This window comes from Capsella rubella, unplaced genomic scaffold, assembly GCF_000375325.1.
Source record: "Capsella rubella cultivar Monte Gargano unplaced genomic scaffold, Caprub1_0 scaffold_1, whole genome shotgun sequence".
NCBI lineage: Eukaryota > Viridiplantae > Streptophyta > Magnoliopsida > Brassicales > Brassicaceae > Capsella > Capsella rubella.
The window spans coordinates 5,812,023-5,840,006 of NW_006238923.1; the positions used below are offsets into that span (position 1 = coordinate 5,812,023).

The following is a 27,984-nucleotide window of genomic DNA, read 5'->3' on the forward strand; positions in this document are numbered from 1 at the left end:
ACGACATCGTTTTAAAACGTGGGAAAGAGAACAAGTGGGCCTATTGGGCTTTAATTGAATGAAAAATTTAAAAAAAAAAAAAAAAGAGGTAAATCCCTTTTTGACTTATTTTACTCGTCTTTCTTTAAAAGAAAAAACTCGTCCTTCTCTCTCTCTTGCGTTCTGCAACATCCTCTTTCGATTTCAGGTCTGTGATTGATTGGGTTAGGGTTTTGAGTTTTAGCTCAATTCATGCTTCTGCTTCTATTGTTGTGCTTCTAGCTTCTGGTATTGTTCTCTATATGGAAATTTTGTTGAGTATGCTTCTGTGTTATGGATCCTCTGTTGGTTTTTTGGGTATATACACTATAGATCTACTATGGTTCCTTTGCTAATCATCTGGGTCGTGTAATGTGTTCCATACATACGTGTTGATAAACTTCAGTCGTTTTCAAGCACTAGGTCTAGGATCTCTGAGAGGTTTACGGGGATAGAAAAAAACAGGCTTAGGGATGATTTGAGCTCTCCGTAGGTAGGTTCTGCTTATCGATGTCTTAAGAAGTCACTAATTCTCAAGCTTTCATATTTGAAATTTCATTCTTGATTGTAAAAATCTAAATTTTTGTTTCGTGGTATTTGTGTTCTGACTGTACAATTTGCCACAAAGTCTTTTTCTGTTAACGAACCTCATCAATGAAATATAAAGCTTCAGCCTTAATGTCTGGAAATCTCTTTCTTTGCTGCCAATTGTGGTCTGAATTTATGTTTTGTGGTTCTGTGTTCTTACTAGCAGCCAAGAGATGTCGGCATACGACAATGTTATTGGTGGGAAGTTGAAGCTAAAAGGGAAGGCTTTGGATGTGAAAGCAGGTGGAGTAAAGAAGAAGAAGAAACATAAGAAACAGGAAGAACAAGCTCTTAAAATTACTGAACATGAAGTCATAGAAGGTAAGACACAACCGCTTTCTTCTCATTAGCATGACTTAACTGTTCCTTAACATTTATAGGCAATGGAAAATTCATATGATGTTGATTTCCTATATTGGATTTGGGTATAGGAGAAAGCACAGAAGCATTGGGTAAGTTGATCGAAGGAGAAGAAGAAGGTGAAGAAATGGGCAGGAGTGAAAAGTCGAGTGAGGATGTGAATTTTCAGCACGATGATGATCAGTTAACGCCTGCAGAAAGAAGGTACATAGAGCAGAAACAGAGATTGGATGTGCAGAAGCTAGCTAAGGAGGCCAACAAGTCTCACCGTAATAGGATTGAGGATTTCAATCAGTATCTGGCTAACATGAGTGAGCACTATGATATCCCGAAAGTCGGACCTGGTTAATACAAAATTTTCATTGGCTTTGTTGTACTCTGCTTATCAATTTGGCATCGTTAAACAACTACTATTGGATGTCTCTTATGTTTCTTCGTACAACATTTCAATTATGTAATCTCCAGTTCTCTACTCTCTAATGCCAAAAGACACGTTTTCTTGCAAAATTTCTTCTGCATTCCTCAATATTCAACCTTTTTGAACCATATGGTAGGAAAATGATATATTTGTGGGAGATGAATCAACTATATAATCTGGGGACGAAAGTATAAACAATATTGAAGTGCAAACAATTTAACTTCAGAGGCCCAATGGTATGATGATCCCTCGAAGGTATCTCTTATTGAGTTTGAGTACAAAATCCTGTATTCTTTTTGTCTGTACCAACAAACAAATGAAATCATGAAGAGAGAAAGGGAGACCACTATGTTACAGAGTCTATACAACAGCTACTGAGCTACACAACATGGATTCATGGACTCGTTTAATATCAAGTCAAGGAAGACTTCGACAAAGAACCGCTGAACTATAAAACACAATACCAAATTTATTTGGCTGGAATTCCCATGCAACTATGCAAGGACAATATTAGTCTGGAACAGATAGCTTTGCAATAGTCTAAAAAGGCCTCTGTAATATTAATAGATTGATGTCCAGCAGAAGCTAGAATCTCTAAGTAGTAATGTTATCTCCAATCTAACTTTTTATGTTTCCAACTGAATCTGAAATATTCCTGATCCACGCTCTACTGATAGTGACTGTAAACTCTAGCAGAAATACAAACTAGCTGCAACGGAACTATCTCATTACAAAAGACGACATAAGGACTACAAACCTTGTGTGTACTAAGAACTGGATCAGTAACTGTCAAATCCAGCAGTTTCCATAAGAAATGGCCAAATGTCAGTTTTCAGAGATCCTATGTCTAACCGACGACCATCTGAAATGTATCAAAATGAGATGATTGAGTTATACCAAAGTAAGCAGTAGAGAACAATCCTTGGACTGTGGCGGAATCTCCTTCCAGCCAAATAATTTCACCAAACGAAGAGGACGAAGAGAGAGTGAGCACGAACTGAAGGAAGGCCTCAATGCACGTACATATGACCAGAGGATGTTGCATTCTAAAAAATTACAGAGGCGGTTAAAGATCTTGTACTCGCGTCCACATCCTACTCTCTCGTACGCCATCAGTTTGGTTTTAAGTCCCACATCGGTGAATGAGGATATGCTTGCTCTCACACGAGTAATATAAAAGAAACGTCGGATCCATCTTCCAACTCATACCTTTCTCGGCCTTTTGGCTAAGATCAAGTGTAGTATCTGTTCTTATCAGTTTAATATCTGATATGTGGGCCATCGGCCCACACGATATTAACTCTATTTTTTAAGGGAGAAAGCCCGTTAAGATAGCTTGCTATCTGGGCTTTCATGAGTCGTCCATGCGTTGCACTATTGCAAGGGCCTGGCTCAACCCGCCAACATCAGTCCAAATAATTCGTGATTTAATACATATATAATCAAATTGGAAAGTAATGAAAAACCAACTTGGACCATACGATATTGGTGAATTTCCTCTTAACCGATTGTTCCGACCCCAATTTCTGCCTAAACCAACCACGAATTTAAAAACCAAACCGATGTTCGTCGCTGTGAGACCTTCCCGGGAAATATCTGAGAGAAGAAGAGATGGGAGAAGTGGGAAAGGCGATCGGACTGCTGATAAGCGGGACGCTTGTGTACCACCATTGCGCTAATCGGAATGCGACTCTTCTCTCCCTCCTCTCTGACGTTCTCATTGTTCTCTTATCCTCTCTCGCCATCCTCGGTCTTCTTTTCCGTCAACTCAATGTCTCGTAAGATCCTTGGATTTCCCCCCCTTAAGCTTGAGACCTTTTCTTCAATTCTTATTGTTTCGAGTATACTGATTTCTCGTACGTCTCCAATTTGCTGATCTAAGGTTAAAAATTTGTAAAATTCTTTGTTTGCCTGTTTGATCTGTTCAGAATTCAAAATGAGTGTGCTTCTGCTGTGTTTAGTTTCTCATAATCGTGTAGATGTTTAAACTTTTTTATTGCTCTGATGCAAGTTTCCGCCTGTTCACAGAACCAAAAAAGGTTCGATTTCCTTTGGTTTATATCATAACAAATTAGGTAACCAAGCTCAAGGTTTTGTTTCTGTGAATGTATCAGCTTTTTATATTCATAAGCATGAGCTTTTGGCCAACTTTTTGTGTTTTTACTGTGTCTTTCTCATAATTTTATCATAAGTCATCAACATGAAAAGTGTAATTGATTTAATGCTACCCTGTGTTTGAAAGACTCTTGCATTCTTAAAAGTAGCATGATTTTCAAAGTAACATGTTTTTTGTGAAGGGTACCTGTGGATCCATTAGAGTGGCAAATATCACAGGACACAGCCTGTAACATTGTTGCGCGCTTAGCTAATACTGTAGGAGCAGCTGAATCCGTTCTGCGGGTTGCAGCAACAGGACATGACAAGAGGCTATTTTTTAAGGCAAGTGCATTCTAATTTTCTTGCTTTATAAGAGGTAGTTTTCTTATATGAGTAGAGATCACCTCGGTGCCTGCAAAGTACATAACTAAGTACAAGAATTTATTGATGAAGCAAAGATGGTTAAGACCATTGACTAAGATTCCTCAGAAACCTGTCTGTTGTGGTTTTAGCCAATTAACACACCGATGCAATACATTTCTCTGGTTTCATACTTAGTGGCAGAATTCTAAACTGAACTTTTGTTATCTTCGCCTGTGTCTTTCTCTCAGGTTGTGATCTGTCTTTACTTTATGGCAGCTCTAGGACGAATCATATCGGGTGTTACCATTGCCTACGCAGGTAAAAAAGCATATTGAATCCCTCTTAACCATAATGTTAAGACTGTTGGCGCATTTATAAAAGTGAATTAAAACATGAGAAGCACGATGTGGAATAAATGCTTTTGATATCTATTTTGGATACTTCTCTTCTTCTTCTTCCTGGTATAAAATGAATGTCAAAGAATCTGCAGATACTGTTTTTGACTCTGTTACTTCTTCTCTCTAAAACAGGACTATGTTTGTTCTGTCTCTCCATGCTTTTTCAGAGTTCTATCGGAAACTCTGTATTGAACCGACCAAACGGAGCGGTTTTGGAATGAGAAACACCTTCAGAGTTCTACCACACAAGCAAACTTTCTGAACTTGTTCTCTTCGTTTTGTCCTTTTCCACCTTACATTTCATAGCTTTGGATAGTTGTAATAATTCCTGCAGTTCCTAAATGTACAATTGTTTTTTTTTTGTGATTTAAATCTGAGTTACATTTATTAATGTCAACTAAAAGGAAAGTAAGAAAGTTTTGCTAGGAACTGAATAGTATGTCCTAAGCAAATGATACACAATTGCTTTACATATGATACACAAGTGTTCAGAGATTCTCATGCTGTAAGAAAATTTATTACTTAACTAGCAAAAAAGTGCAAAACCTTTGAGAAAAAAAAAAAGAACTAGCAAAACCTTAAACCGAATTCTAAAGAACCAAACCGACTCCGGTATAGTCATCCCTTCTTGGCTCCGCATCCGCCGCAGTTCGAGTGTTCCTCCTAAATCTTCTTCCAACCCAACCAAAACCCTTTCGCCGTTTCTTGCTTTCACTTATCTCGCCGGCGTATTATTCTGTCAAAGTCGCAAACTTTGTCCTAGATCTCAAGTGGGTTTCCCAGAAAAGTTCCCACTTTACCGAGAAAAGTCTTTTCATGGTTAGGACCTTGGCGTCGCGGGTAAAATGCTATGGAGATGCAATTGGGTAAAGCAGAGAAGAAGAATCCTTAACACACTCAGTTTCTCGTCGATTCACGGTCAATTCAGTGAATATCCTCGAAGAATTGCTCCAAAGCCACTCACACACGATAATGTGTATTCTTGTCTACGAGAGTCACCATCTGATCTCAAAACTTTGAGTTACTTCTTCTGGTGCGCGAAGCAGAACAACTACTTCCACGATGATCGAGCATTTGATCACATGGTTAGTGTCGTTGAGAAGCTAACTCGGCGATACAATAACATTGATCGAATCATAGAGGAATTGAAGCTATCTGGTTGTGAGATTAAGCCTCGGGTTTTCTTGTTACTGTTGGAAATATTTTGGCGTGGTCATATCTATGATAAGGCTATCGAGGTCTACAATGGCATGAATAGTTTTGGATATGTGCCCAACACTCGTGCCATGAATATGATGATGGATGTTAATTTCAAACTCAATCTTCTTTATGGAGCTCTGGAAATTTTTGAAGGAATCCGTTTTCGAAATTTTTTTAGTTTCGACATTGCATTGTGTCATTTTGCCAGTAGAGGGTATTTAGTTATGGTTAGGATAGTTTTGAAGATGATGATCAGAGAAGGTTTTTATCCTAACGGTGAGAGGTTTGGTCAGATTATTAGACTGTGCTGTAGAACAGGCTGCGTCCATGAAGGGCTTCAAGTGGTTGGATTGATGATATGCAGTGGAATCTCTGTTTCTGTTAATGTCTGGAACATGTTGGTTAGTGGGTTTTTTCGATCAGGAGAGCCGCAAAAGGCGGTTGATCTGTTCAATAAGATGATTCATAGCAGTTGGTCCCCCAATCTCGTGACATATACTAGTTTGATCAAGGGGTTTATGGATTTTGGAATGGTTGACGAAGCGTTTGGTTTGCTAAGTATTGTGCAATATAAAGGTTTAGCTCCAGATATTGTTCTTTGCAATATGATGATACACACATTCACGAGACTGGGGAGATTTGAAGAAGCTAGCAACATCTTCACCAGTTTGAAAAATAGGAAACTTGTGGCGGATCAGTATACTTTTGCTTCAATACTGTCTTGTCTATCTTCGTCTAAAGAGTTCGATCTCGTTCCTAGGATCGCCGACGGTATAGGAACAGATTTTGATCTGGTAACTGGAAACATACTCTTAAACTATTTCAGCAAGAGTGGTCACAATTTGTACGCGTTGAAAGTACTCCGCAACATGTCTAACAAAGATTTTGCTTTGGATTGTTATACATATACTGGATATCTTACTGCGCTTTGTCGAGGAGGAGCATTTCGCGAGGCGGTTAAGATGTATGAAATAATAACCCGGGAGAACAAAAGTCTCGATGCACATTTTCATACTGCGATAATTGACAGTCTTATAGAGCTTGGTAAATACACTACCGCGATTCATTTGTTCAAACGGTGCATCTTGGAGAAATATCCTTTAGATGTTGTGTCGTACACAGTAGCTATGAAGGGACTTGTCCGTGCGAATAGGATCGATGAAGCTTGTTCTTTGTTTTATGACATGAAAGAAGATGGGATTGTTCCGAATGGACGGACTTATCGGACTCTTATCTCTGGCTTGTGCAAGGAGAAAGATAATGAGAAAGTGAAAAAGATATTACGGGAATGCATTGAGGAGGGAGTTGAGTTGGATCCTAATACTAAGTTTAAAGTGTTTAGTCTATTGTCTCCATATCGCAGAGATTTCTCTGAATTTAGATCAGTTTTTGATAAATGGAGATCGGAGTTCACAGAAGACGTAGATGTTTCTGATTCCGATGATGAATTATCTGTTTCTGTTGGTTGAGTTGGAGGGAAATGTATGATGTACACAATTGGCGTTGTAATTCTTCTGTTCACTGTATACCAAAAATGAAATATCTGATTTCAAGTATTTTCATCTAGTATAATATATGCTATCAATACAAAGACATAAATCATGGATTTTGACATTCCTTTTGGCTTCATCAAATATTGTGCGCACTAGTTTTACTAATCATCATAAAACCAAGCTTTTTACTGCTTCTGCTCTCTACTCCTATCCAATTCTTCTTCCTCTTTTTTTTGGGTAAGGGCATTTCTTCTTCCTCTTAAAGACGTGAGTTCCTTAACATCCTTCAACCTCTTGAATATTTTCTTTTCAAAAATAGCTCGATCGAATACTATTGGAACAAAACCTATTAACCTACTCAAGAGTCAGGATCGTCGAGGTGTTTTCCCTGAGCTTACTGGTATAGTATCCATATTTAATTATTTATCACAGGATATCTGAAAAGACATAAAATCTCCCATTTGTAAAAGAACAAGAGAGAATACGCATTAGAACAAAATGCAGTTTCTTTTCGTAATATAGAACCTGTACTGCGTTAGATTACCTCATTTCCAATTAACATAAACAACTTGTTAACAATAGAAAGAGCAACGAAACAGATATATATATACACACCGACTGTTGAAAAGGAACAGTTTACATTATAACAGAAGGAAATGCTACAAACCTACAACAACTAATCTTATTCATTTTTGTTTTCACATTTCGGGATCAGAAAGAGAAAGATGGTTGTCTATATCGCATCTTCGCACTTGCTCTTGGACATCCGAATTGTCCCAGTCGCTCCTGTTCTTGACAAATCTACATATTCTGAAGAGCCTGAAAACCCCAATCTTTATTTAATCAGAAACCAAACAAATTCATAACACCTTAAAAGAAAAACACTTTCGCCTTTATAAGGATTCATAGATTTATCTGATCGATCATTCTATTAAGACCATAACTTTATAGTTAAGGTGGATAATAACTCACCCAAAGGAGAAGGGAGGTTTTATGCTTCCTCATCCTCGGAGTGAGACTCAGTATGTGAAGCTGTGTTGTCGGACTTGGTCTCCATCAGTTTAGGTTGTAATCCTGAACCACCCAAGGAACACATCAATAATGTTAATGAATGACCGACACAAAAATCGATTCTCAGAGCAACACAGCTATTAAAGAACCTGTTCCACCACATACGCTACTGCCTATAGGAATAATGATTGGTTCTCTAAATGTTAATCAAATATATTGATCTCCCATTCAGAACCTGTAACAACATCGAGCAATGACTAGCTTTAAGTATTGGATAGCATTAGCAACATGTAAAATCTTCTATATCTGCCACTATTAATTCAATAATCTGAATGCTCAAAACTTGATCAAAATTCCTAGGTAGCTAACGATGATTAAAAAGCTCAACATATTCAATATTCCAATCCCAAGCTTTATAGATGATCATTTTCCAGTCCCAAATCGCAAAAAAATGGATGATCAACCAAACACTAAACACCTATCTCATTTTCATAAAATACAGAGAGATATAACAAAAAGAACCTTTAAGGAAATAATCGGAGGAAGGCCATCCATGAGACGAATTGGTAGATAACGATTCCTCGTCGGTTAACGGATTCGCGAGCTTGGCAACGAGCTGAGCGATTCCATGAGACTGAGATCCAGATCCAGGAGGCGGTACCCAATACGAAGCACCGGGAACAAAAGGGAGCCAATCAGGCGCAGATCGGCGTACAAATATCCGGTGAACGGCGTCCTCGAGCTTCTGAATCAAAGGATCCGACGGCGATTGCGACGCCGCGACATCGATTTCGTAAAGATCGCCACGGCGACCGGAGGATTGAGATCGGAAGGAAACGAGGTGCGATGAGGGGAGGAGAGAAGATGATGCGGCGGCGAGACGGCTTTTAGAGAGAGAAAGTGAAAGAGAGATAGATCGAGCCATCAGATAAAAGAGAAGAGCGACGAGATCGGTTTCGGTTTCGGTTTCGGTTTCGGAATCAACGCTGTAATTATAAGTTTTGGATAATGCTGAGACCAAGCTTTTCCTTTTTTTCCCACCCTTTTTATCGTAATTTTGGTTTGATTTATTATTATTACCCACAAATTTTATTTTTTTTTTGTTTTACTTTTCAGCCGACTTGACTAAATTAGCTGTCCTTTTTTTAAGTACTACGGATAAACCACGGACTATTAGGAAACCTATGGTTTTAGGTCTGTTAATCCTAGGGGCGTACATAATCTATAATTGACTTAAAATGTTTGTTTATAAACTGATATAGTATGAAATACTATATTTATGATATGTTTTAAACCAGAAGTTAGATTGTGTTTTTTATATTGTTAAAGGAAACAAAATAAAAATTGTGTTTATATTCGTTACCGTACCTCCAATAATCCCAAGAGGTCAAGACTGTGAAAAATGAAAAAGGAATCCAAAATATGTCATAGTCACTGTTTCAATCTTAAGATATTTTGCCAGCTAAAAACCAAAAAAAAAAAAGGTATCTAAATTAAATTCTAAACATGGTGGGGAAAGTATTATAGATTTCAGAAACGAAGACTAGTTGAATCACCGTCACAAATCACAATCATCAGTCTTATTGGTATATACAATATAGTTTCCAGCCTTTTATAATATGATTAAATATATATTTTGTTAAAGTGTGTTAGATATTTTGGGTCGATGGTCTAGGTAACTATATTATCATTGTTGGCGAGGCTACGTATCCTTCTTCTAGTTTTTTTTTTGGTTAAAGAGGTATCGACTCATCAATCCCAAAACATATCATTAAATCCCAAGTTATCTTTGATCAAATTAACTCTGCTGGAAACGTAGAATCTAAAATATTATATTCATGACAAAAAGAAGAACAAATAAGTCATGTGGATCTGGTCGTTGTTGTATACAGAGCAACCATGTGATGTAGACCAAAACAAAAAAAAAACAAACAGAGTCGTTTGATTTGATCCCAATAGAAGAAAACACACTGATGGTTATTTTTTAATTAATAAAAAGGGCCCCCGTAAGCTTAAGACGGACGACAGCGTATTTATAGCTCTTCAGAACCCTCCGACTGCGGCTTCACTCCGCCGGAAAAGCTCCTCTTCACTTTTTCTTTCACCGCTTCTGCCGTGTCACTCACCACTTCCGCCGCTGATCTAGCAGCTTCTTCCACCGTCGCTTTACTATTCTCAAAGCTCCTCGTCGCCGCCTCTTTCATATTTTCACCCGCTCCCATCGGGGCATCATTCTTTCCTGAAAAACTGTATATATACAAGGAAACGGATCGTTTGAGCTCAAAACAAACAAGATTCTACGAACCAAACGAAGATTTGAGAGTAATTTTTTTTATACTTACTATGTATTGGGAGGAAAGAAGTGGGACTGTCCACGATCCAAAGTCTCTCTGAGTTTGGCCCAGTAGTTTTTACCAGTACTTCTAATTTTAGTTAGCCAAACCGTCGTCGTTTTGTCTTCAGATGGCACCGCTCTCTGAGAATCGACGTCATCGGCCGAAGCTTTCACTGATAACACCACGAAGAGGACGAAGAAGATCGAGAATATGCATAGCATGTGAAAACCTTTTCCATGCTTTACCTTTTCGGCCATTTTTTTTTTGATTTATTTTAATGTTTTCTCTGTTTTATATTAATGCGGTGAGAGGAAGCTGAAGACCAAACTTACATACATATAATAAACCTATAACATGAGTTTGAGTTTTGCCAAGCCAGTCGGCGATAAAGTCCTGGTAGGGACATAACACGTGTCTGGCGGGTCGAACCACGAAACGACAAAACTACCGACGTGAAATGTGGTGGCTCATGCGACATCAAGACACGTGGCCGTTTCATCCCACTTTCAGATTATTTCGTTTTTGAGCAATTTTGAACTGACCGGTTTGTTTAGTTGAGCAAAACCGGTCTTCTCCGACCGTTTCGATTTCCAATTTCGAAATTATGTCACGACAAGAAAAACGGTAAAATTCTCTATTTGGTTTGGTAGTCCAACGCAAGGCATTAGGTGACTGACTAATCGTCTGATAAACAGACTACTCAAATTCGAAATAAATATTGTGTTAAATTATTATTTAAGCTAAAGGATGAGAAACCCTCTTTGTTATGATTATGAATAAAAAAAATGCCAAGACCTATACACCTTAGTTTTGATTTGATTAAAGATAAAACTAGAGTCCACAGAGCATCAAGACAGGTGACCACGTTTGTGTGTTTTATTGTTTATAGATGTTGTAATATTAAGGGCCTGACTCGAAATTAACCTTTTATATTTCTTTGTGTTAATTCACTTTCAAGAAATATCTAGTTTTTTATATAATTATAGATGGTGTATTCGTCTTGCTTTCAATCATTATAAATGAGTTACATTATTAGCTATTACGTGTCTTTCGCGCGTCGAGGTTTTCGCATAATGCATACTCAAAATAATGATGAATCACATGTTCTTCAAATTTGTATATATATCTCTCACTCTGATTAAGTTAGGTGTTAGTTAAAAAAAAAAAAAATGGTATTCCTCCTTAAAGAATTATAATAGAGCTTGATTAATGGGGGTAATAGATTGACTAACCATTCGATGTGACCAATCATAATTACGAATTTACTTTGCTTGAAAGAAAAGCTTTCAATAATTAACTTAACCCAATCGACCTAATTAAATCGCAACCAATTACACGTTTGGCGTGAGGAGAAAAAATAAATTTAAATGTATATGTGTTTTTTTTTTGGCTTTACCATACATACTTGCTCTAAATTCTACAGAATATGTAGAGTTTTAAATAAATAAAAAAAGACAAAACTAATTTATACAAAAGGTTAGGTGGAAAGAAGCTTATTGCAAATGATTAAATGTTTCAAATGATGCTAAAATACGTTCTTGTAATGTCGACATAGAAAAACATTACATTATATTTGAATTTACATCTTAATTTTTTGTTCTCTTTGTAAAAAAAAAGAAAAGTACAGAGTGTTTCTTCTTCCTCTTTGTAACAGTTTGGTAGACATTTAAAAAGAGAAAAAAATAAAAAACCTTAGCCCTTTTTTAGAGAGAGAAAGAAAGAGAGAGAGAGAGAGACTGAGACAACTCATCAGTTGTTGCGGCTGAAAGAGAGATAGAGAGATCGAGATCGAGATCCACACGACGGAGAAGAGAGCTCACCGGCGGGTGATGGGATCTTGGCTTCCCCAGTATTGCTTCCGCTTCGTCTTCTACTGTCACTCCCTCAACAAATAGCAATTACTTGAGAAGCTTAGCTGCATTTTCTCCGAAACTCACGCACACTCTTTTACTCTGGTACCAGTCCCAGTTTCTTCTCAATTTTCATTTTCCTCGATTCGATTCTTATTGGCTGATCGTGTTTTTTTTCTTCCTTTTCTGGGGTTTATCCTCTCTTTTTTTTTTTTTCCCTGATTCCAATTTTTCTGTTTTTTTTTTGGGGATGCTTTTGGGAAATGGGGATCTAGATTTCAGACTTTTGTACTCTATATGATTTTGGGTAATTTACTTGAAATGGATACTGCTTCTAAATCTGAGAGAAGTCCTTTGTTTGGGTGTGTGATAGATACGGCGTTGAATTTTTCAAGTGACAAGTCCACCGATCTTTCTGGGAGTTTTTGGAATTTTTCTCAATTCAATTTTTCTATGATTCAGCTTCTGGGCAATTCGATTATGGAGAAACGTTTTTAGATTCTAACAAGTCAATCCCTGGTTAACGCAGTAATTGGTAGTAGAAACTTAGAGATCTGAGCCTATAGTTTGTGGTCCACTTAAGAATACAAATAGCTATTCTGATTTCTGAGTAAAAAAAAACTGAGTTCTGGCTGCTATAGCTTGTAGTTGTCGGCATAGGTCTGTCTTTGAAGCCTGCTTCTTTTGTATTTCTGATTGTGGTATTGCCCATTGTTTCATCTGTCACAATTGTAATCTGACTAGGACTTTTTCTTCATTTTTATAATGTTGTTATGTCTATACATGTGAAGCAGTTCTGCATTTGGGTCATTTCTCACTACTTCCTGTGTTTCTTTTTCCCTCTGTAGGATTTGTAATTCTTACGGTTGAACGTAGTGTTTATTGTGGTATTCAGACTTCAAAGTAACTTGCTCTGGGTTTTCTTTAAGTAACCAAAATGGGTTCAAGATACCCATCTCATCAGCTCAGCAATGGGCTATTTGTGTCTGGTCGGCCTGAGCAACCCAAAGAACGGCCTCCAACCATGAGCGCAGTAGCCATGCCTTACACGGGTGGCGATATCAAGAGATCAGGAGAATTGGGGAAGATGTTTGATATTCCAACAGATGGGACTAAGTCAAGGAAGTCTGGTCCCATACCTGGTGCTCCTTCAAGGTCTGGCTCATTTGCAGGAACTGCTCAATCAGGTCCAGGTGCTCCTATTGCCACTGGCCGTATGTCTGGGTCTTTAGCCTCTGCTGGCTCAGTTTCAATGAAAAAAACCAATTCTGGACCTTTGTCTAAGCATGGAGAGCCGTTAAAGAAATCATCTGGACCACAATCTGGTGGTGTAACACGGCAAAATTCTGGTCCTATTCCTATTCTTCCAGCTACAGGTCTCATAACCTCTGGCCCTATTACATCAGGCCCTCTGAATTCATCTGGAGCTCCCAGGAAGGTTTCTGGTCCTCTAGACTCTTCTGGTTTGATGAAGTCACATATGCCTGCTGTTGTCCACAACCAGGCGGTAACGACCCTTGGTCCAGAAGATGACTTTTCCTGCTTGAAGAGCTTCCCAAAGCCTGTTCTGTGGCTGGTTGTTCTTATCTTCATAATGGGTTTCCTCGCCGGAGGCTTCATTCTTGGAGCAGTTCACAACCCAATTCTCCTCGTTGTTGTCGCCATATTGTTCACAGTTGTTGCTGCACTTTTTATTTGGAATATGTGTTGGGGGAGACGTGGTATCACAGATTTCATTGCTCGTTACCCTGATGCTGATCTTAGAACAGCCAAAAATGGTCAATACGTGAAAGTCACTGGGGTAAGCATCCTTGTGCCAATCTTACAATTGACTATTTTATGTTTTTATAGTCTGCTGCTAGTCTACTTACCAGAAATGTGACTTCGGTCTCTGATCATACAACTACATCAATAATTTGGCTGCAATTGATAGAAGGCGATAGCTTTTTGCATCTGATATCTTTTAAACTAATAGCAAACAGAGTACTACTTTGTTATAATAGTGGAGTAAAACATGTTTGGATGGATAGAAGCAGAGATTGCGTTAGATATTGGAATGCATTTGTAAACTTGGCTTGCTCTGTGTGTGACCTGATTTTTGTTTTATTGTTTGAAGGTGGTTACTTGTGGTAATGTACCGCTTGAGTCATCCTTCCACAGAGTCCCCAGATGTGTGTACACGTCGACATGTCTATACGAGTATCGTGGATGGGGTTCAAAACCAGCCAATTCTTCCCATCGTCACTTCACATGGGGACTGAGATCATCAGAGGTTAGTTATTCCCCCAGTATTTCGTTTTCACAGAGGAAATGTTATATTATCTTCCTCAACCTCATCAAAGAACACTTCCTTGTACCATTATGTGGCAGAGACATGTGGTGGACTTCTACATCTCTGATTTTCAATCTGGGCTCAGAGCCTTAGTTAAAACTGGAAACGGTGCAAAGGTGACACCTCTTGTAGATGATTCTGTTGTTGTCGATTTTAAGCAAGGAAGCGAGCAAGTGTCTCCCGATTTTGTTCGATGGTTAAACAAGAAGAATCTAACGAGCGATGATCGAATAATGCGGCTCAAAGAAGGGTACGGAACAAACACTTCATTAACAACTCTCAAAGTTGGAAAACCCTTAACAGTAATAGAAGCTTTGATCCTGATTCTTGGATTTCCATTTCAGATATATAAAAGAAGGAAGCACAGTGAGTGTGATTGGAGTGGTGCAGAGAAACGATAATGTGTTAATGATAGTTCCCTCATCTGAGCCACTTGCAGCTGGTTGGCAATGGAGGAGATGTACATTCCCTACAAGTCTTGAAGGAATCGTATTGAGATGTGAAGACTCATCAAATGTTGATGCCATACCTGTTTGAGTTATCATCATCATCAACATTCGAGTTTGGGTCATTAAATATTTTTCATGAATCTGGAAAAAAATGTGATCTTCCTGGTGGCTTCATTCGGTGGTGGTTGTAGTGTTATTTTCTTTCTTTTTAATTCTCATTAATTTTTTTTTCCTGTGTTCGAGTTATTCCGGTTGGGATGGTGATGGTGGTGGTGGAGGGTGTGGTTTCATTTTCTTAAGATGAGCTAATTGTTTTTTCTTCTTATTCCTCTTCTTCGCCTTTTGGTTTGTATAGCTCTTCAAGTCAATTCTTTTCCAATAGAACCTGTGTATTTTTCTCAAGGTGTTATGTTGTCTAAATCTTTCCTTTTTGTGGAAACATATCTTTTTGCTGTTTCTTTTTAAACCCTATCTGGTTGTGTCATGTTATATGCCATTTGTGTATTCATTCCTAATCAGCAGAATAAATATGCTATCTCGATTTTTTTCCTCCATTAATTGCCAGATTAGTGAGTTGACAACTTTTACCTTTTCCCCACATTTTGTATATTTTGCATCTGCATGACTGCATTGTTTATCAATTGGAGCCATAATAAATGAGAGGCACTGATTTTATTAGAAAGAAATTAAGGTTAAGAAACCAGTGTTTTACAGACAGCCAAGACCTAAAAACTACGAACTCAAACAACAAAAATCTTCCTTTAATTCAGAAAGGACAATGAAAAGAGTTGTTTCCCAAACTGAATGGATAACTTTAAACACCAGCAAAGGCGACATTAATGTAACCAAAATCACAATCTAATTTTGTTTGTTTGTGTGTTTGCTTCTCAATGGGACTAACCAACCTCAACGCATGAAAGGGACTAACCAACGCATCTCAGCTCCATTCCCATTTGCCAGATAGTATATCTTCTTCCAGTTTTCTTCTGTAAATACTTCACGCCGAACTAGTCTTTGCCTGAAACAATAGCAGATCGAACGTTCATGACAACGATATTCAGTTTCATACATTTCTCTCAAGTAGATAAACTCCATGATGAATCAAAAGTACAACTAGGGGTCTGATAAGTAGAGAGGATTACAGAGCTGAGTACTATCATCTCTTAAGACATCAAATTGGTATCATGTAACTCACCGAAGGTAGTAATAGCAGACAGCTTCTGCTTCTTCCAAAGAATAACGTGGGAAAGGCTGACGAGCATCAACTGGAACATCTGGCAAGTCTTTGCGTAGTTTTCCCACTGCTGTTGAATGTGAGAATGCACCCACCATCATATCTTCATGCATCATGCTTCTGAAAGCGTTCACCTGCCAAAATAATTGAGTGAATTGGGGTTGCTTTCTTTCTCTCAATCAGATAGAATTTGGAAGAAAAATCCACCGTTGTAAGTTCTCTGGCATGTATAGGTCGGCAAGAACGTGGTGTTACAGGCTCCTCAAACTCACTGAATGTAAACCAGCTGTTATACTGAAAGACAGAGTAACAACAAACAAAATTAACAATAGTGGAAAAAAGACGCAGCTTTAAAATAATATCATATGAAATCACAAGAGGGAAATTGAGGGACTAACTTGATCGATTGCAATCAACACTGGTACATCTTTTACGAGTGAGAGCTCTTTTCTAAGTCGCACTACGACATTAACTGATGCATGAGTGCTCTTAATCCCCATTTGCACAAGGTCATACAGAGTTGAATCCTCTGGAACTGGCATGGTATCTGCTCCTTTCAGGTATCCTACACCCGCACCCTCTCCAAGCACGATGGGATCATGTATCTTGCACCTTAACTCTTTTAAACGGGATTCATTGAACTTGACAAAGTCCTACAGAAGTTAACTTTAATAAGAGATGCTTTTAACTAGGAAGAATTCCATTCGGAAAGAGGAGGCATGTGAAATCTTGCCTTGAGAATATTCTCAGCTTGTAGAGGAGTGTCCCAAAAACCTGTATGTGGATTCTTATAGAAGTAACCTCCATGAGTCCAGTCACGTCCTTTCGGGGCATATAAAACTAGCCAGCCTTCGTCACGTGCCCAGTGAACAAGCATCGCCAAAGCAATACTCTTTCCACATTTAACAGGGCCATCCAGGAAAATCTGTTTCTTAAGTTTGACACCTTTTCAGGAAAAGAGAACCAATGGTTAAAAAAAAAAATTAAAGGCATTACAGATCCCAGATAAGGCCATATGACAAGCAATACTAAAACCAACAGATTATATTGTTCAGGTTTCTAAAAGGAGAAAATACAACCAGCTGACCGCTGAAGAGATCACTATTCGTATACTACATAAGAATACAGCCTAACGCACAAAAAGGTTCAACAAAAAAAACTCACCTTTACCGTCACTTGGCCACATAGGAGGATCAGCAATGCGTCTGAAATTATCCCTAAGAGCCAAGAAACTTTTTCTCACAAGCAAAGCAGGTCTCCATGATTCATTAAACTCGTCTTGGATTCCTGAAGCCAATCCCTCCGGCAAAACTGCTTTCAGTGCTGCCTCACTACATTCGCACATTATACATAACATCAACACAAAATTCCGAAAGTGTGAAACAGAATATCACAGAGGATAAGGGAAGATAGAATTAAGATTACTCGAATTTGAAGTAGGAGCCAATATCCTTGTGAGAAAGCTGCGAGAGTGTAGTCTCTTTGGGAGTAAAGAGAGGCCTTCCATTAGGACCTACATCTAGAGACGGAATCTTCTCATCATCAGCTAACCTCTTGGCTCGACCGGCTTCGAGGTCATCTCCTCCGCCGCCTCCAAACTCTCCGTCCTCTGTTCCGGCGGCACCAGGATCGCCGCCTTTAGGTTTGGATTTTTTGCCTTCAGCCTTCTTGGTCTTGGTGATAGAAGATTTGGTGCTCTTCGAAGATGAAAAGCATCGATGCACATGATCTAAACTCGGGAGAAGTGTTTCCACGGCGGGCGCTGAGAAATGAGAAACGGTATCATTTAGAATCGAAGACCTCCGATTCAATTTGAGGTTCCCGGCGGCTATTCTTACGACGGACCTCCACATTTCGCTGGCTCGCTATCTCTCACTCTCTCGTCAGTCGTCACCGTCTAAAGGTTTAGGGAGGGGATTTGGGCGCAAATCTGACGACCAAGCAAGGAAGGAAAGGGCTGAAGCAGCGAGCTAAGCAAAGTGGCAAACTTGTAAATTTCGACATGATCAGCTTAGCACTAAGCCCATTAAATATTGGGCCGATATAGCATGTTTGTGATGAAAAACCCCTTAGGACCCATATTCCTTGTGTAGTTATGTATAGAATTTATATTCTTCTTTTTTTTTTTTTTTGCCAGATATAATTTATTTTTAATACAGAAATATGGTTTGTTTTTCCTAATCAGTAAGCTAATATAAAGGACGAGGGCAGGGTATATCATATGTGCATTTAATCATTGAATATGATAACTGATCATACATTTAACTCAATAACATGCTATTTTGAAATATTACTTATCAAGTTGTATTTGTTGAGAAAAATCATATTATATATTTATGGTTTTGGTACCACGATATTTTTCAACTTTGTTTTAGGTTTATAGTTAGGTAGCAAAATAAGCCTTTTTTCTTTGTCAAATTAATATATAATTTTAAATTTTTAACTTTAATAGCGTCACCTAATTTAACTACGCGGTAAAACACTTTGAAAGTATGGGCCAATAGGATGTCACATCCGATAAAATTGGGGCCAATAGAATAATGAAATTTGTCGCGAATTGTGAAATTAAAAAGACAAAAAACTAAAAAAGAGAGAGAGAGAGAGAGAGAGAGAGAGAGAGATAGAGAGAGAGAGAGAGAGAGAGAGACCAAATAAATATAATAAAAGGTGGGAGAAAGAAATAAAGGAAAAGGAAAGCAAGAGAAATGGCGATCTAACGTTGAAGATAATAACAAAACAAATTTGTGTCTCATATCTTTTTTATTATCCTCTCATGGCGGATAACACAAGAATTGTCCAGAGGCTCTTCATCTTCTTCTTCTTCACTTCTACTTCTACTCCTCTCTAACATTTTCCTCTTTTTTTTTTTGTCCTTGGCTTATTTAGCTATGGCTACTATGGCCTCTGCTTCTGGTTCTGCTCTTTGTTTCACTGATGCTTCTAGCTCTCGAGCTATAAGACGCGATTGTGGAGCTCTCTGCTTTGCTCCTAGAACCATTACGTTTGCTTTCGTTGATAAATCTCTTGTCAATCTCGAGCGATTAAGGTTTCTTTTTTACTTCAATCAAATTGGCTTCCGAATACTTTGTTTCTGATATCAAAACTTCATTCGTTTTTTGCATTTTCTCCTCAGATCTCGATTTCATTCAAAAAAGTAATCTGATAAAATGCTTTTTAAGGATTCTCTGAATTTTCTCAATCTGTTTTTATTTGCTAGTTGGAAGCACATAATTGGGTTGACGATGAAATCTTGTTTATTTTTCTTTTATGTTTCTTCAGATTATCCAATTTGAAGCCTCGAGCATCAAATGCTACTGCTGTGGAGGTATGAATTTGAATTTGGATTATACAATACAAGAGGACACTAACATGAATCTTCAACATAGACTCTTAAGTTTGATTTTGTTTTCTTTGTTGAGTATATAAAGAATGGAAAGCAAGATGGAAGTGCCGCTGATTCTGATAAAGTTCCAACTCCAGTTGTCATTATCGACCAAGATTCTGACCCTGATGCTACCGTTGTTGAAGTTACTTTTGGAGACCGTCTTGGTGCTCTACTTGACACTGTAATGACACCTTCTTCTTCTTACTCACTCTCAAAAGCTGTTAGCTTCTTCTCCCGCTTATGCTGTGAGTTTTGATTGCTTCTTGATCTGATCCACTTTGATCATCCAGATGAATGCGCTCAAGAACTTGGGCTTGAATGTCGTCAAGGCTAATGTTTACCTCGACTCTTCCGGCAAGCACAACAAATTTTCCATTACTAAAGCGTATGTCTTTTCATATCATCAAGAGTTTTTGAGCTCTCAAGAGTCGTTTAGATATAGTTTATGTTACTTTCGAATCCATTGACTTTGCCAGAGAGTTGACTTTAGATTGAATTGGTGCTGACTGATACAGGGATAGTGGAAGAAAAGTAGAGGACCCTGAATTGCTCGAGGCCATTCGTCTCACAGTCATAAACAATTTGCTTGAGTTTCATCCTGTAACCATTTGCAGCATAATACCCTCTCTTTCTAAACTTCCTTTGTTACATACAGTTTCTCAACTCTTACATGGTTTCTCCATGATTTCGATCAGGAATCTAGTTCTCAGTTGGCAATGGGAGCAGCTTTTGGTGTTCTTCCTCCAAGTGAACCGGTAAAAAGCCTTGAACTGTGAATGCTGTTTGTATAACTTTATCCACTTCCTTCTGTATCTCACCATCTGTTCGAGAAGTTTGGTAACATCGAACATTAAGGCCAAGAATGCTCTTCATCATCCCGGTCAGCTAAGAAATAAGAATAGAGAAAACAAAGACTAACTAATAGTCAACATGTTTAGATTTGGCGGGTCGATGTAGAGTAAAAGTATTAAACTTCATTATAGTATTCACTTTGATGAAGAATGGATGAAGCACGCAACTTCAAAATTAGTCCCATAGTTCGTTTGTCTGATTGTGTGTTTATTGGGATGTTGTCAGATCGATGTGGACATAGCAACACATATAAACATCGAAGATGATGGAACAGACCGCAGGTAAACAAAGCCCATACCTTATCACAACTTCAACACCATATCTGCATTTATCCCTGGAAATGCTTTTAGATTATACTTATATATGATCTGATCATTGATCCATAATTATTTCTTGAGGATGCAGTTTACTCTACATAGAAACAGCGGATAGACCTGGACTATTAGTTGAGCTGGTGAAGATCATTTCAGATATCAGTGTCGCTGTCGAATCTGGAGAATTCGATACCGAGGTAATTAACAGTACCTAAGTTTAGACCCATACCTTCTTATCTGATATTATATGTAAGTTTAAACATATATAAAACATCCCGCTTTTCTTCTCATGCTGCTTCTTGTTGTATGTGAAACAAATAGGGTTTATTGGCTAAGGTTAAGTTTCACGTAAGCTACAGGAACAAAGCCCTAATTAAGCCTCTGCAGCAGGTATAAGTCTTGAAATTAAGACTTTTCTCTCAATGAGTCGAAATGTTTTTTTTTACTGAAATGAAAGCAAACTTTGGTTTTGTAGGTTCTTGCTAATAGTCTGAGGTACTTCTTGAGGCGTCCGTCAACTGACGAGTCAAGTTTCTGATAGTGCCATTCTTAAAATTCTGAAAATCTCATTCCTCGTGACTACGTTTTACCACTTTTTGTTCTTTCACATTTGACCAAAATAAACTACTACATTTTAAAGTGGACATCTCATACACCTGTAATAATAACATTTCTCCATTATTCATCAAATTTACCTTCATTCACAACCTGTCAAATTTGATTATCCACATTGCTTAAAAGTTAAAAAGGAGGATTTTTGACACAAGCAAGGATCAAGCAAAAGCACATTTGAAGAACGTTAGATTGCAAATATGGGTAAACAAGTCATAGATCCCCCTAGTTATACAAATTCGGAGAGTACAAATCTTTTTCCCCTGCTTTTTAAGAAAAACGGATTCAGATAAAACCTTGAGATAGAGTTTCACCATATATAATGTTATTTAAATGACAGTGATCTTTCTCCGTTTGCAATCCTCATCAAGCACCACTTGCGTAAAGGCGAGTCCATTCTTTGGCTGCATGTGTTTACATTCATATGAGATTACCAGATTAAAGAGGAGAGGACAAGGTTTTTATTATAACTTTTTGAGTTTTTAGATCATATTTTATCACCTGTTTCCACAGCTTCGGCTTCATTACTTTTCCAATGCTTAGCTATGTTCTCAGACAGTGGATCATCTGGGTTGGGTGCACTTAGAAGAGCTTGAATACTATTTTTTTTTACACGGAATCGGAGAACCATAATAAGTTAATAGCTAATTCTAGTTGCAATAATGTATTTGGTTTAGTATAAGAGAACAATCTATGGAAAATATTCATACCTCAAGAGCACAGTTCGTATTTGTAGTGCAGGGCTCCACTTATCTTTCAGTATGTCAAGACAGATTCTTCCAAGCTATATACATAATAAAAATGCAAACAAAAAATATTTCATAGGGATAAAAAGACCATGAGTTTGGTTAATGATATTGATATTAAGAGAAGAAAAGGAAAGATTTTACAACAGACCTTGTCAATGTTAGGATGGTATATCTTGGTGAGAAACCTAACCTGTGTTTCGAATGATATCATCAATAAGGCCACAAACTATATATCAATGTAGAAACTTTGGATACCTTGTCTCATCCCATACGTGAAGATATATTTTGGAGTATAACCAACAGAATAATCAAATCTCATAAACAAACCCAATTAGAATAAAATCCCAATATTAAAAGTAACGAGAATCTTAATACCAATCCAAAATAGCCAATTACAATGCCTCCACTTAACAATGAGGGGTTACACTAATTTTACTAAAGTTAGCACGAAATTAAATCGCAGCTAAAGCATGAGAAACGTGAAATGAAACAGAAAATTCACAACAGTTGAAGTAACTTACCTTGGGAGCTGCCATAGGATATTCTTCAGGCAAGAAGAGCTCCAACTTGAAAACTCCTCCTACAAATTCGAAACGAAACAATATGATTGGTAAAGATAAATTGATAGATACTTGATGCTAGGATAAAACAGTAGACTTGATTCTGGAAGATATTATATAAAAAGAGAACCGGAATTATGAGTTTGGCAGTGTAGAACACAGTGGAAAAAGATAAATGAGTAGAAATGAAATTAAACGTAGCTTATAGACTCATATCATTCAAACCACCAGAAATCCAAACAGGAGCAATTTTATAAGAACAATAGAAACCCTAGTACCTAAACAGACATATTAACAAAGACCAAGTCAGTGACATTACCATTACTCACAGAAGAAAAGGTAAACAAAATTGTTAAGGTAGGCATGCAAGAGATGAAAACAATTTAGTACCTTCATAAGGAGATTGAGTAGGACCGAGAATCATAACATTGAAATACCGCATATTTTCCTCTGATGGAGATGCACTTATCCCAGGAGCTGCAAAAAGATCGATTAATTTTATGAAACCCAAGTTCCCCAGAAACAATAGAATTTCGAATTGAAATTTCATAATTCCAGCTACTAAAACCAACTGATTCAGCTCAAATCGACTGTAAAACTCAAAACAGAGAGAATGAATTGATGAAAACTTACCAGGTTCGCTAAGTAGACGTTGAGTTTCCTACCAGATCGGAGAAAAAAAAAAAAGGTCAGATCAGAAACGTAGATGGGGGATAAAGTTCAAACAAGCTGTCAAAATTATTCCCAAATTCTGGTGAACTAAAAGGCAGAGAGGTTCCATTTCTCTGATTTGGGATTGAAATCCCCAAAATGAAACGAAAGGAATCTAGGGATCGGAGGATTATACAGAGGATCGGAAAAGGTACCTTGATGATTCTTCGGGGAAGATTACTATTCGCCATAATCGCGAGTTATCGGACTCGATCGATCACAGGAGAAGTTAGGGTTTTTTGAGAGAGAGAGAGAGAACGAAGCTAGCAAGGTGATGATAATCGAGTATGCTTCGTCGTCTCTCGTCCCTTTGATGCTTTTAATTCTTTTTCTTTTCCTTTTTTTTTTCTTTTCGGGAAAATAAATAAAAACAGTGCTTGTATAAATATTATGCCTCACAGAAAAAGAGGAAACATCACTATATTATGCAATTAATTTGTTTAAATTAAAACACTAATTTATTCAACTTTGTACTATATTTCTATATTCATTTCTTCTTTTAAACCATGATTATGTAACTTATGTTGAAGAATATAATTATACATCTTTGTTTGTCAAGAATATAATTATACATGTATTGGACTTTTCCTATAAATCATTTCGAAAATTTCGTTTTTTTTTTGGTTAACGACATGCACTATTGAATTCGGATGGATGGTAACATAATGACGATATTATTACAAATGACAAAATATTGCTTAGAAAACATAAATAGTTTCTCTTCTTATGTTATCCTCAGTTTTAATATAATTTTCCCAATTTTACAAAGTTTTTTTAGTTCTTAATTTTTTTAAGATAATATTTATTCCCCAGTGCCCTTCAGCTAAATTTTGTTCTTTTTATGCCTTTTACAATACAACGCGTTGGTTGAACGCTAACTTAAAGAGGAGAGAAATATCAGTGCCCTCCATAATCTTCTCATTTTAATCTCTTTTTCTCGATAGTCAAAACTGGAATCCGCAAAATCATAAGGACAAAACAAAAAAGAAGAAGATAGGATTTTGCAGAACTGAAACGTATCATAAACAAAATCTTTCACGTTCATCCGACCGTTTGCACCTCAAAGGTTACGACTTGAACAGTGAACGTGAAGTTAAAAGCCGATACTAATCAGTTATAATTGTTCTTACATCTCGCTCAAAACTGGCCAATAAACTGAGTTAAAGCTACAAACAAGTTTTTTAGAGTTCAAGGATTCGTGGTGGTTATTTTGGGACTCTTCTAAGTACGACGTATTTGCCAAACACATTTTTATCCTGCCACATGTGCGGTATGAAGAACGATCTATACTTAGCTGGCGATAGCTCTCTGTCCAAATAAGGTAACACCGCGATAGCCTGTAAAAGGGCAGAAAGACCGGAGATGAGGAAGTGAGATCAAAGATTGATTTTGTTTCAGGAGGACGGTTTATTTCTTATACCTCCCATGTAGATAAGTCGCTGCCTCGATATACATACGGTCTGCTAAGCTGCAACTCAACAAGGAATGTACAAGTTTCGATGTTCTTTAACTGAAAGGAAAAGACGAGAAATTAAGTGATGCTCGAGTTTATAATTAGAGAAGTTTGGAAGGAATCATCAAAAAAAAGAAGAGTGTTGAGTTTTACATATTGTTCTTCAGACGCTTGGTTCTTGTTGTTGAAGTATGGAGGTGATGCTGCAGTGCCTCCAAGTGTACTGTTAAATGGGAATGGAAGAAGACCACGGAATCCATCATCGATCCACCGTACTTCGCTAATGTAGTCAGGCACAAAAAACGATGATGGGTATCGATGCCATTCACTTCCCACACATAGAACAGAACCTGACATACCAAACAACCAAACATTCATCACTGCTTACAAAACTTTTGACAAAAGGACTTCGTTCCTCTTTGGTGTTCAATGGCAAATTACTATTCTTGAAGTAAATGTGAGATGTGATCTGCACTCGCATTTGCGTTGTAACGATCAAAGAGTTCGGTTCTAAATAAATATACCTGGTCCTGCATCATCCTGGTGGTCCAGTAGTTTGTAGACCTCTAAGGGAGCGGAATAGCCATTAATCAGAGCAAATGTGCGAGAATGTGAAGCACACAAGATAATACCAAGAATCACAGGTCGGAGATATTTGGTTATCTGCATATTTTAAAAAAAACAAATGTGAGTATCGGACAATCTAATTCTTTTCAATTTATGGAAAGGAATAAATCAGAGACAGAGATATTGTAAGTTAGAACTTACTGTCACCAGAAGACTTTCACGTGAGCTATACTTTTCCCGGAAAAGCTCAGGGATGTTCTCGATAACAGCAGAGGCAGAGACACATATAAGAGGGTATATAGGATATAGGAACCTGCAGTAATTAATTTTAAAACAGAAACATTGTTTCCTGAATACCGTGATTTTGTAAAAATATCATAAAATCAGTTTCCTGAAGATCTAGAAGCCACCTTATAACTAACTGCTCAAAGAACTAGAAGATGAAAGATGATGAAAATCACCTTTCTTCTTTGTGGGGCTGAAGTGACATGAACGCCAGCCAAATATACATCGGTGAAATCACAACCAGCAGGTCACGGTCATGCTTTCTTTTGATAACAGGATATATTGCGACAAACAATATTGCCAAAATGAAACAGAAGTTGAAGTTGTTAAATCCATTTCTTATATAAAATAATGGCCCTTCAGTTCCATAGAGATGGCTCTCTCCACCCCCTAACACATTGTATATCAAGAGATTCAAAACCGACGATGTCCACCTCTCGTAATAATAGTAATCCACAAGTATTGAGAGTCCCTGGAAAAGAGAGAAAACTATTAGGAAAAGAAAAAGTAACTTTAAAGTTACTGATGCAAATGAAAGTCAGGAACATGCAATAATTCCAATATAATCCACACAAACAAAGCACCTAAGACTGGAATAAGCTTACTAGGATAAAAATGGAGGTGACAGCGCCAGAGATAAATGCTTGCTTGAATCTCTTAACCAGAGAGTAAATAACGACAGGTAAAAATGCCAAGATAGAGAATGGCCAGCCAAGAATCACCCCGACAACTGAAACTGCAACAGCCATGGCATACTTCTCGAAAAGTAGTAAACCAGATGAGAGGCTAATGGCGTACATTGAAAATGAACTGGGGAGGAAACCTATCGATTTAGGAAAACATGAGTTAATAGGGAAACATAATGTCAAATTCGAACCAAGGCAGAAGAAAAAATGTCATCGGAATAACTTCTACAAGCATTTGAAACTAAAAATTCTCTCAGATGCAAGAATACATTGGAAAGCATATCAAGGAAATATGATAGCTTAAGCGAGTGTACGAAATCAACATTAAATAAAACACTCACTGGTGCTAGCAAAGAAGCAGCCACTGGTTAAGCAGAGCATTGCAACTGCATATGTAGCAAGACGCTTCCCGTACTTTCTGGAGAGTGCAACAACCAGGACAGTGTCTGAAACTGCAGAAACCAGTCCGAGAAAAAGTCTCACTGCATAGAAAACTCTAACCTATCCAAATGATAAACAAACTTTGGATAAGAGATATGTAGTCATATATATGAATTAGAATATACATCATTAAGTTTACATTGCTTACCTTCTCATCACCAAACCACCAAGAAGCAGGCCGTCCAACCAGTTCATGGAAAAGAATGTATAAGTACGATCGAAGAGCAAAGTTAGAACTGGATAACACAAAAAAGAAAGGGTAGTCAGATCTCTTGATTATGTTTTTATATAAAAACTACATTACAAACCTTAATATACAGAAAATAAATTCAAATTTTGTGATATGGAGGACAAGCATCAGATACTAACATAGCGATTGAAGTTACCAGAATTCAAACCAGCAGATAGTAATAAGCAAAGACAACCCAGCCACACTGGTTTTCTCTTAAAAGAAAAGCAGGATACACTCTCAAACAAAGCTTAATACGCTAAGAACGAATCCGTCAAAATTAAAGTTTTACTTACTTAATATAATCGCAAATATCACATTTCTGATTTCAAATTCCAACTAAATGTTGAGAAATTTTCCCACAACTTTCACACTCAAACACCAGTTATCACTGAGACATAGACATAGAACAAGAGCTCAAGTACCCACTAACTCGAGCTAGCATAGCGTCTCTATTACGTGAATGCACATTATGGAACAACGTATAGAGTAAATGTAGGCGCAAAAGCAAACCTGTATTCCCAGGTCTGAAATCCCGACTTGTAGAGAAGATAGTGAAGAGGCTCCCAGTAATTGAACACTTCATCGCAGTCATGAATGATGTTAGAAGTCGCGCTCATGTAACGAAGATAACATAGCGCCATAAACGGCAAGAACCACCGGAGACCAGGATCGTCAGCATCGCCGCCGCTAGATCGGCCGGGCTTATCGGTCTTCGAATAAGATTTCGTAGAAGACGAAGAAGAAGAAGAATCAGAGAGAAGTGGACGCCTCTGGCGCGTCGTCGTTAGATCCATCGAGCTTTGGTGGTGAAAATGGAGATTGCAGAACGAAGCTGCTTTGCTTTTTTCCCTTCTCGACGAAGCAAGCAATGAAAAAGGATAGTCAAAAGTATCTAAGCGAATTAGAGGGTTTAGTGGTACATTTTAAAAAAATTTAAAACGCCATTTAACCCCAAAAGGAAAAGGTAAAAAGAGCTATGTTAAGTTGTTC

The 27,984-nt window shown here is 37.7% G+C and overlaps 10 protein-coding genes and 1 non-coding gene across 14 annotated transcripts; 6 read left to right on the top strand and 5 right to left on the bottom strand.

Moving 5' to 3' along the window:
• Positions 1-134: 134 nt before the first annotated feature.
• LOC17897816 (protein FAM32A) lies at positions 135-1,473 on the top strand. Of its 3 annotated transcripts, none has more exons than XM_006303815.2 (3): positions 135-187; positions 773-927; positions 1,038-1,473. In XM_006303815.2, the coding sequence occupies exons 2-3, from the start codon at positions 780-782 to the stop codon at positions 1,313-1,315; spliced, it is 426 nt and encodes a 141-aa protein (XP_006303877.1). In that variant the 5' UTR covers positions 135-187; positions 773-779; the 3' UTR covers positions 1,316-1,473. The 3 variants fall into 3 exon arrangements, with proteins under 3 accessions (XP_006303877.1, XP_023645539.1, XP_023645540.1); XM_023789771.1 differs by having other exon boundaries at positions 172-267; positions 770-927; XM_023789772.1 differs by having other exon boundaries at positions 172-267.
• A 1,116-nt stretch (positions 1,474-2,589) lies between these two features.
• LOC111828799 lies at positions 2,590-2,785 on the top strand. Its single transcript, XR_002832559.1, has one exon. It is a non-coding gene; the product is annotated as a U2 spliceosomal RNA (small nuclear RNA).
• Positions 2,786-2,938: 153 nt separating this feature from the next.
• LOC17897556 (reticulon-like protein B23) lies at positions 2,939-4,629 on the top strand. The gene is made up of 4 exons (XM_006303328.2): positions 2,939-3,162; positions 3,682-3,823; positions 4,093-4,162; positions 4,375-4,629. The coding sequence occupies exons 1-4, from the start codon at positions 2,996-2,998 to the stop codon at positions 4,461-4,463; spliced, it is 468 nt and encodes a 155-aa protein (XP_006303390.1). The 5' UTR covers positions 2,939-2,995; the 3' UTR covers positions 4,464-4,629.
• A 107-nt stretch (positions 4,630-4,736) lies between these two features.
• Positions 4,737-7,056, top strand: LOC17899814 (putative pentatricopeptide repeat-containing protein At1g16830). Its single transcript, XM_006303874.2, has one exon. The coding sequence runs from the start codon at positions 5,088-5,090 to the stop codon at positions 6,909-6,911; it is 1,824 nt and encodes a 607-aa protein (XP_006303936.1). The 5' UTR covers positions 4,737-5,087; the 3' UTR covers positions 6,912-7,056.
• Positions 7,057-7,490: 434 nt separating this feature from the next.
• LOC17900394 lies at positions 7,491-8,980 on the bottom strand. Of its 2 annotated transcripts, none has more exons than XM_006303292.2 (3): positions 8,469-8,971; positions 7,908-8,009; positions 7,491-7,754 (listed from the first exon to the last, which is right to left on the bottom strand). In XM_006303292.2, exons 1-2 carry the CDS (start codon positions 8,869-8,871, stop codon positions 7,927-7,929), a joined length of 486 nt encoding a protein of 161 aa, XP_006303354.2. In that variant the 5' UTR covers positions 8,872-8,971; the 3' UTR covers positions 7,491-7,754; positions 7,908-7,926. The 2 variants fall into 2 exon arrangements, 1 of the variants encoding a protein (XP_006303354.2); XR_002835455.1 differs by lacking the exon at positions 7,491-7,754 and adding an exon at positions 8,096-8,181 and having other exon boundaries at positions 7,926-8,009; positions 8,469-8,980.
• Positions 8,981-9,758: 778 nt separating this feature from the next.
• On the bottom strand, positions 9,759-10,597 carry LOC17897182. Its single transcript, XM_006305678.2, has 2 exons — positions 10,289-10,597; positions 9,759-10,193 (listed from the first exon to the last, which is right to left on the bottom strand). The coding sequence occupies exons 1-2, from the start codon at positions 10,537-10,539 to the stop codon at positions 9,980-9,982; spliced, it is 465 nt and encodes a 154-aa protein (XP_006305740.1). The 5' UTR covers positions 10,540-10,597; the 3' UTR covers positions 9,759-9,979.
• Positions 10,598-11,969: 1,372 nt separating this feature from the next.
• LOC17899314 (uncharacterized membrane protein At1g16860) lies at positions 11,970-15,428 on the top strand. Its single transcript, XM_006307345.2, has 5 exons — positions 11,970-12,237; positions 12,981-13,933; positions 14,249-14,404; positions 14,503-14,714; positions 14,809-15,428. Exons 2-5 carry the CDS (start codon positions 13,070-13,072, stop codon positions 14,999-15,001), a joined length of 1,425 nt encoding a protein of 474 aa, XP_006307407.1. The 5' UTR covers positions 11,970-12,237; positions 12,981-13,069; the 3' UTR covers positions 15,002-15,428.
• Positions 15,429-15,566: 138 nt separating this feature from the next.
• LOC17900572 lies at positions 15,567-18,084 on the bottom strand. The gene is made up of 7 exons (XM_006307334.2): positions 17,573-18,084; positions 17,312-17,478; positions 16,881-17,092; positions 16,546-16,800; positions 16,355-16,441; positions 16,109-16,281; positions 15,567-15,931 (listed from the first exon to the last, which is right to left on the bottom strand). Exons 1-7 carry the CDS (start codon positions 17,998-18,000, stop codon positions 15,820-15,822), a joined length of 1,434 nt encoding a protein of 477 aa, XP_006307396.1. The 5' UTR covers positions 18,001-18,084; the 3' UTR covers positions 15,567-15,819.
• Positions 18,085-18,829: 745 nt separating this feature from the next.
• On the top strand, positions 18,830-21,398 carry LOC17897400 (ACT domain-containing protein ACR11). The gene is made up of 10 exons (XM_006305415.2): positions 18,830-19,193; positions 19,427-19,472; positions 19,576-19,713; positions 19,823-19,917; positions 20,048-20,132; positions 20,228-20,287; positions 20,610-20,665; positions 20,790-20,895; positions 21,020-21,088; positions 21,174-21,398. The coding sequence occupies exons 1-10, from the start codon at positions 19,036-19,038 to the stop codon at positions 21,234-21,236; spliced, it is 876 nt and encodes a 291-aa protein (XP_006305477.1). The 5' UTR covers positions 18,830-19,035; the 3' UTR covers positions 21,237-21,398.
• A 73-nt stretch (positions 21,399-21,471) lies between these two features.
• Positions 21,472-23,676, bottom strand: LOC17900562 (ubiquitin-conjugating enzyme E2 36). Its single transcript, XM_006303332.2, has 8 exons — positions 23,486-23,676; positions 23,253-23,280; positions 23,010-23,096; positions 22,581-22,639; positions 22,208-22,249; positions 22,021-22,094; positions 21,812-21,909; positions 21,472-21,714 (listed from the first exon to the last, which is right to left on the bottom strand). Exons 1-8 carry the CDS (start codon positions 23,519-23,521, stop codon positions 21,677-21,679), a joined length of 462 nt encoding a protein of 153 aa, XP_006303394.1. The 5' UTR covers positions 23,522-23,676; the 3' UTR covers positions 21,472-21,676.
• A 635-nt stretch (positions 23,677-24,311) lies between these two features.
• LOC17900491 (dol-P-Man:Man(6)GlcNAc(2)-PP-Dol alpha-1,2-mannosyltransferase) lies at positions 24,312-27,859 on the bottom strand. The gene is made up of 10 exons (XM_006306975.2): positions 27,505-27,859; positions 26,911-26,998; positions 26,663-26,822; positions 26,241-26,458; positions 25,812-26,107; positions 25,552-25,663; positions 25,308-25,446; positions 24,937-25,133; positions 24,751-24,840; positions 24,312-24,667 (listed from the first exon to the last, which is right to left on the bottom strand). The coding sequence occupies exons 1-10, from the start codon at positions 27,786-27,788 to the stop codon at positions 24,536-24,538; spliced, it is 1,716 nt and encodes a 571-aa protein (XP_006307037.2). The 5' UTR covers positions 27,789-27,859; the 3' UTR covers positions 24,312-24,535.
• Between the last annotated feature and the right edge of the window lie 125 nt (positions 27,860-27,984).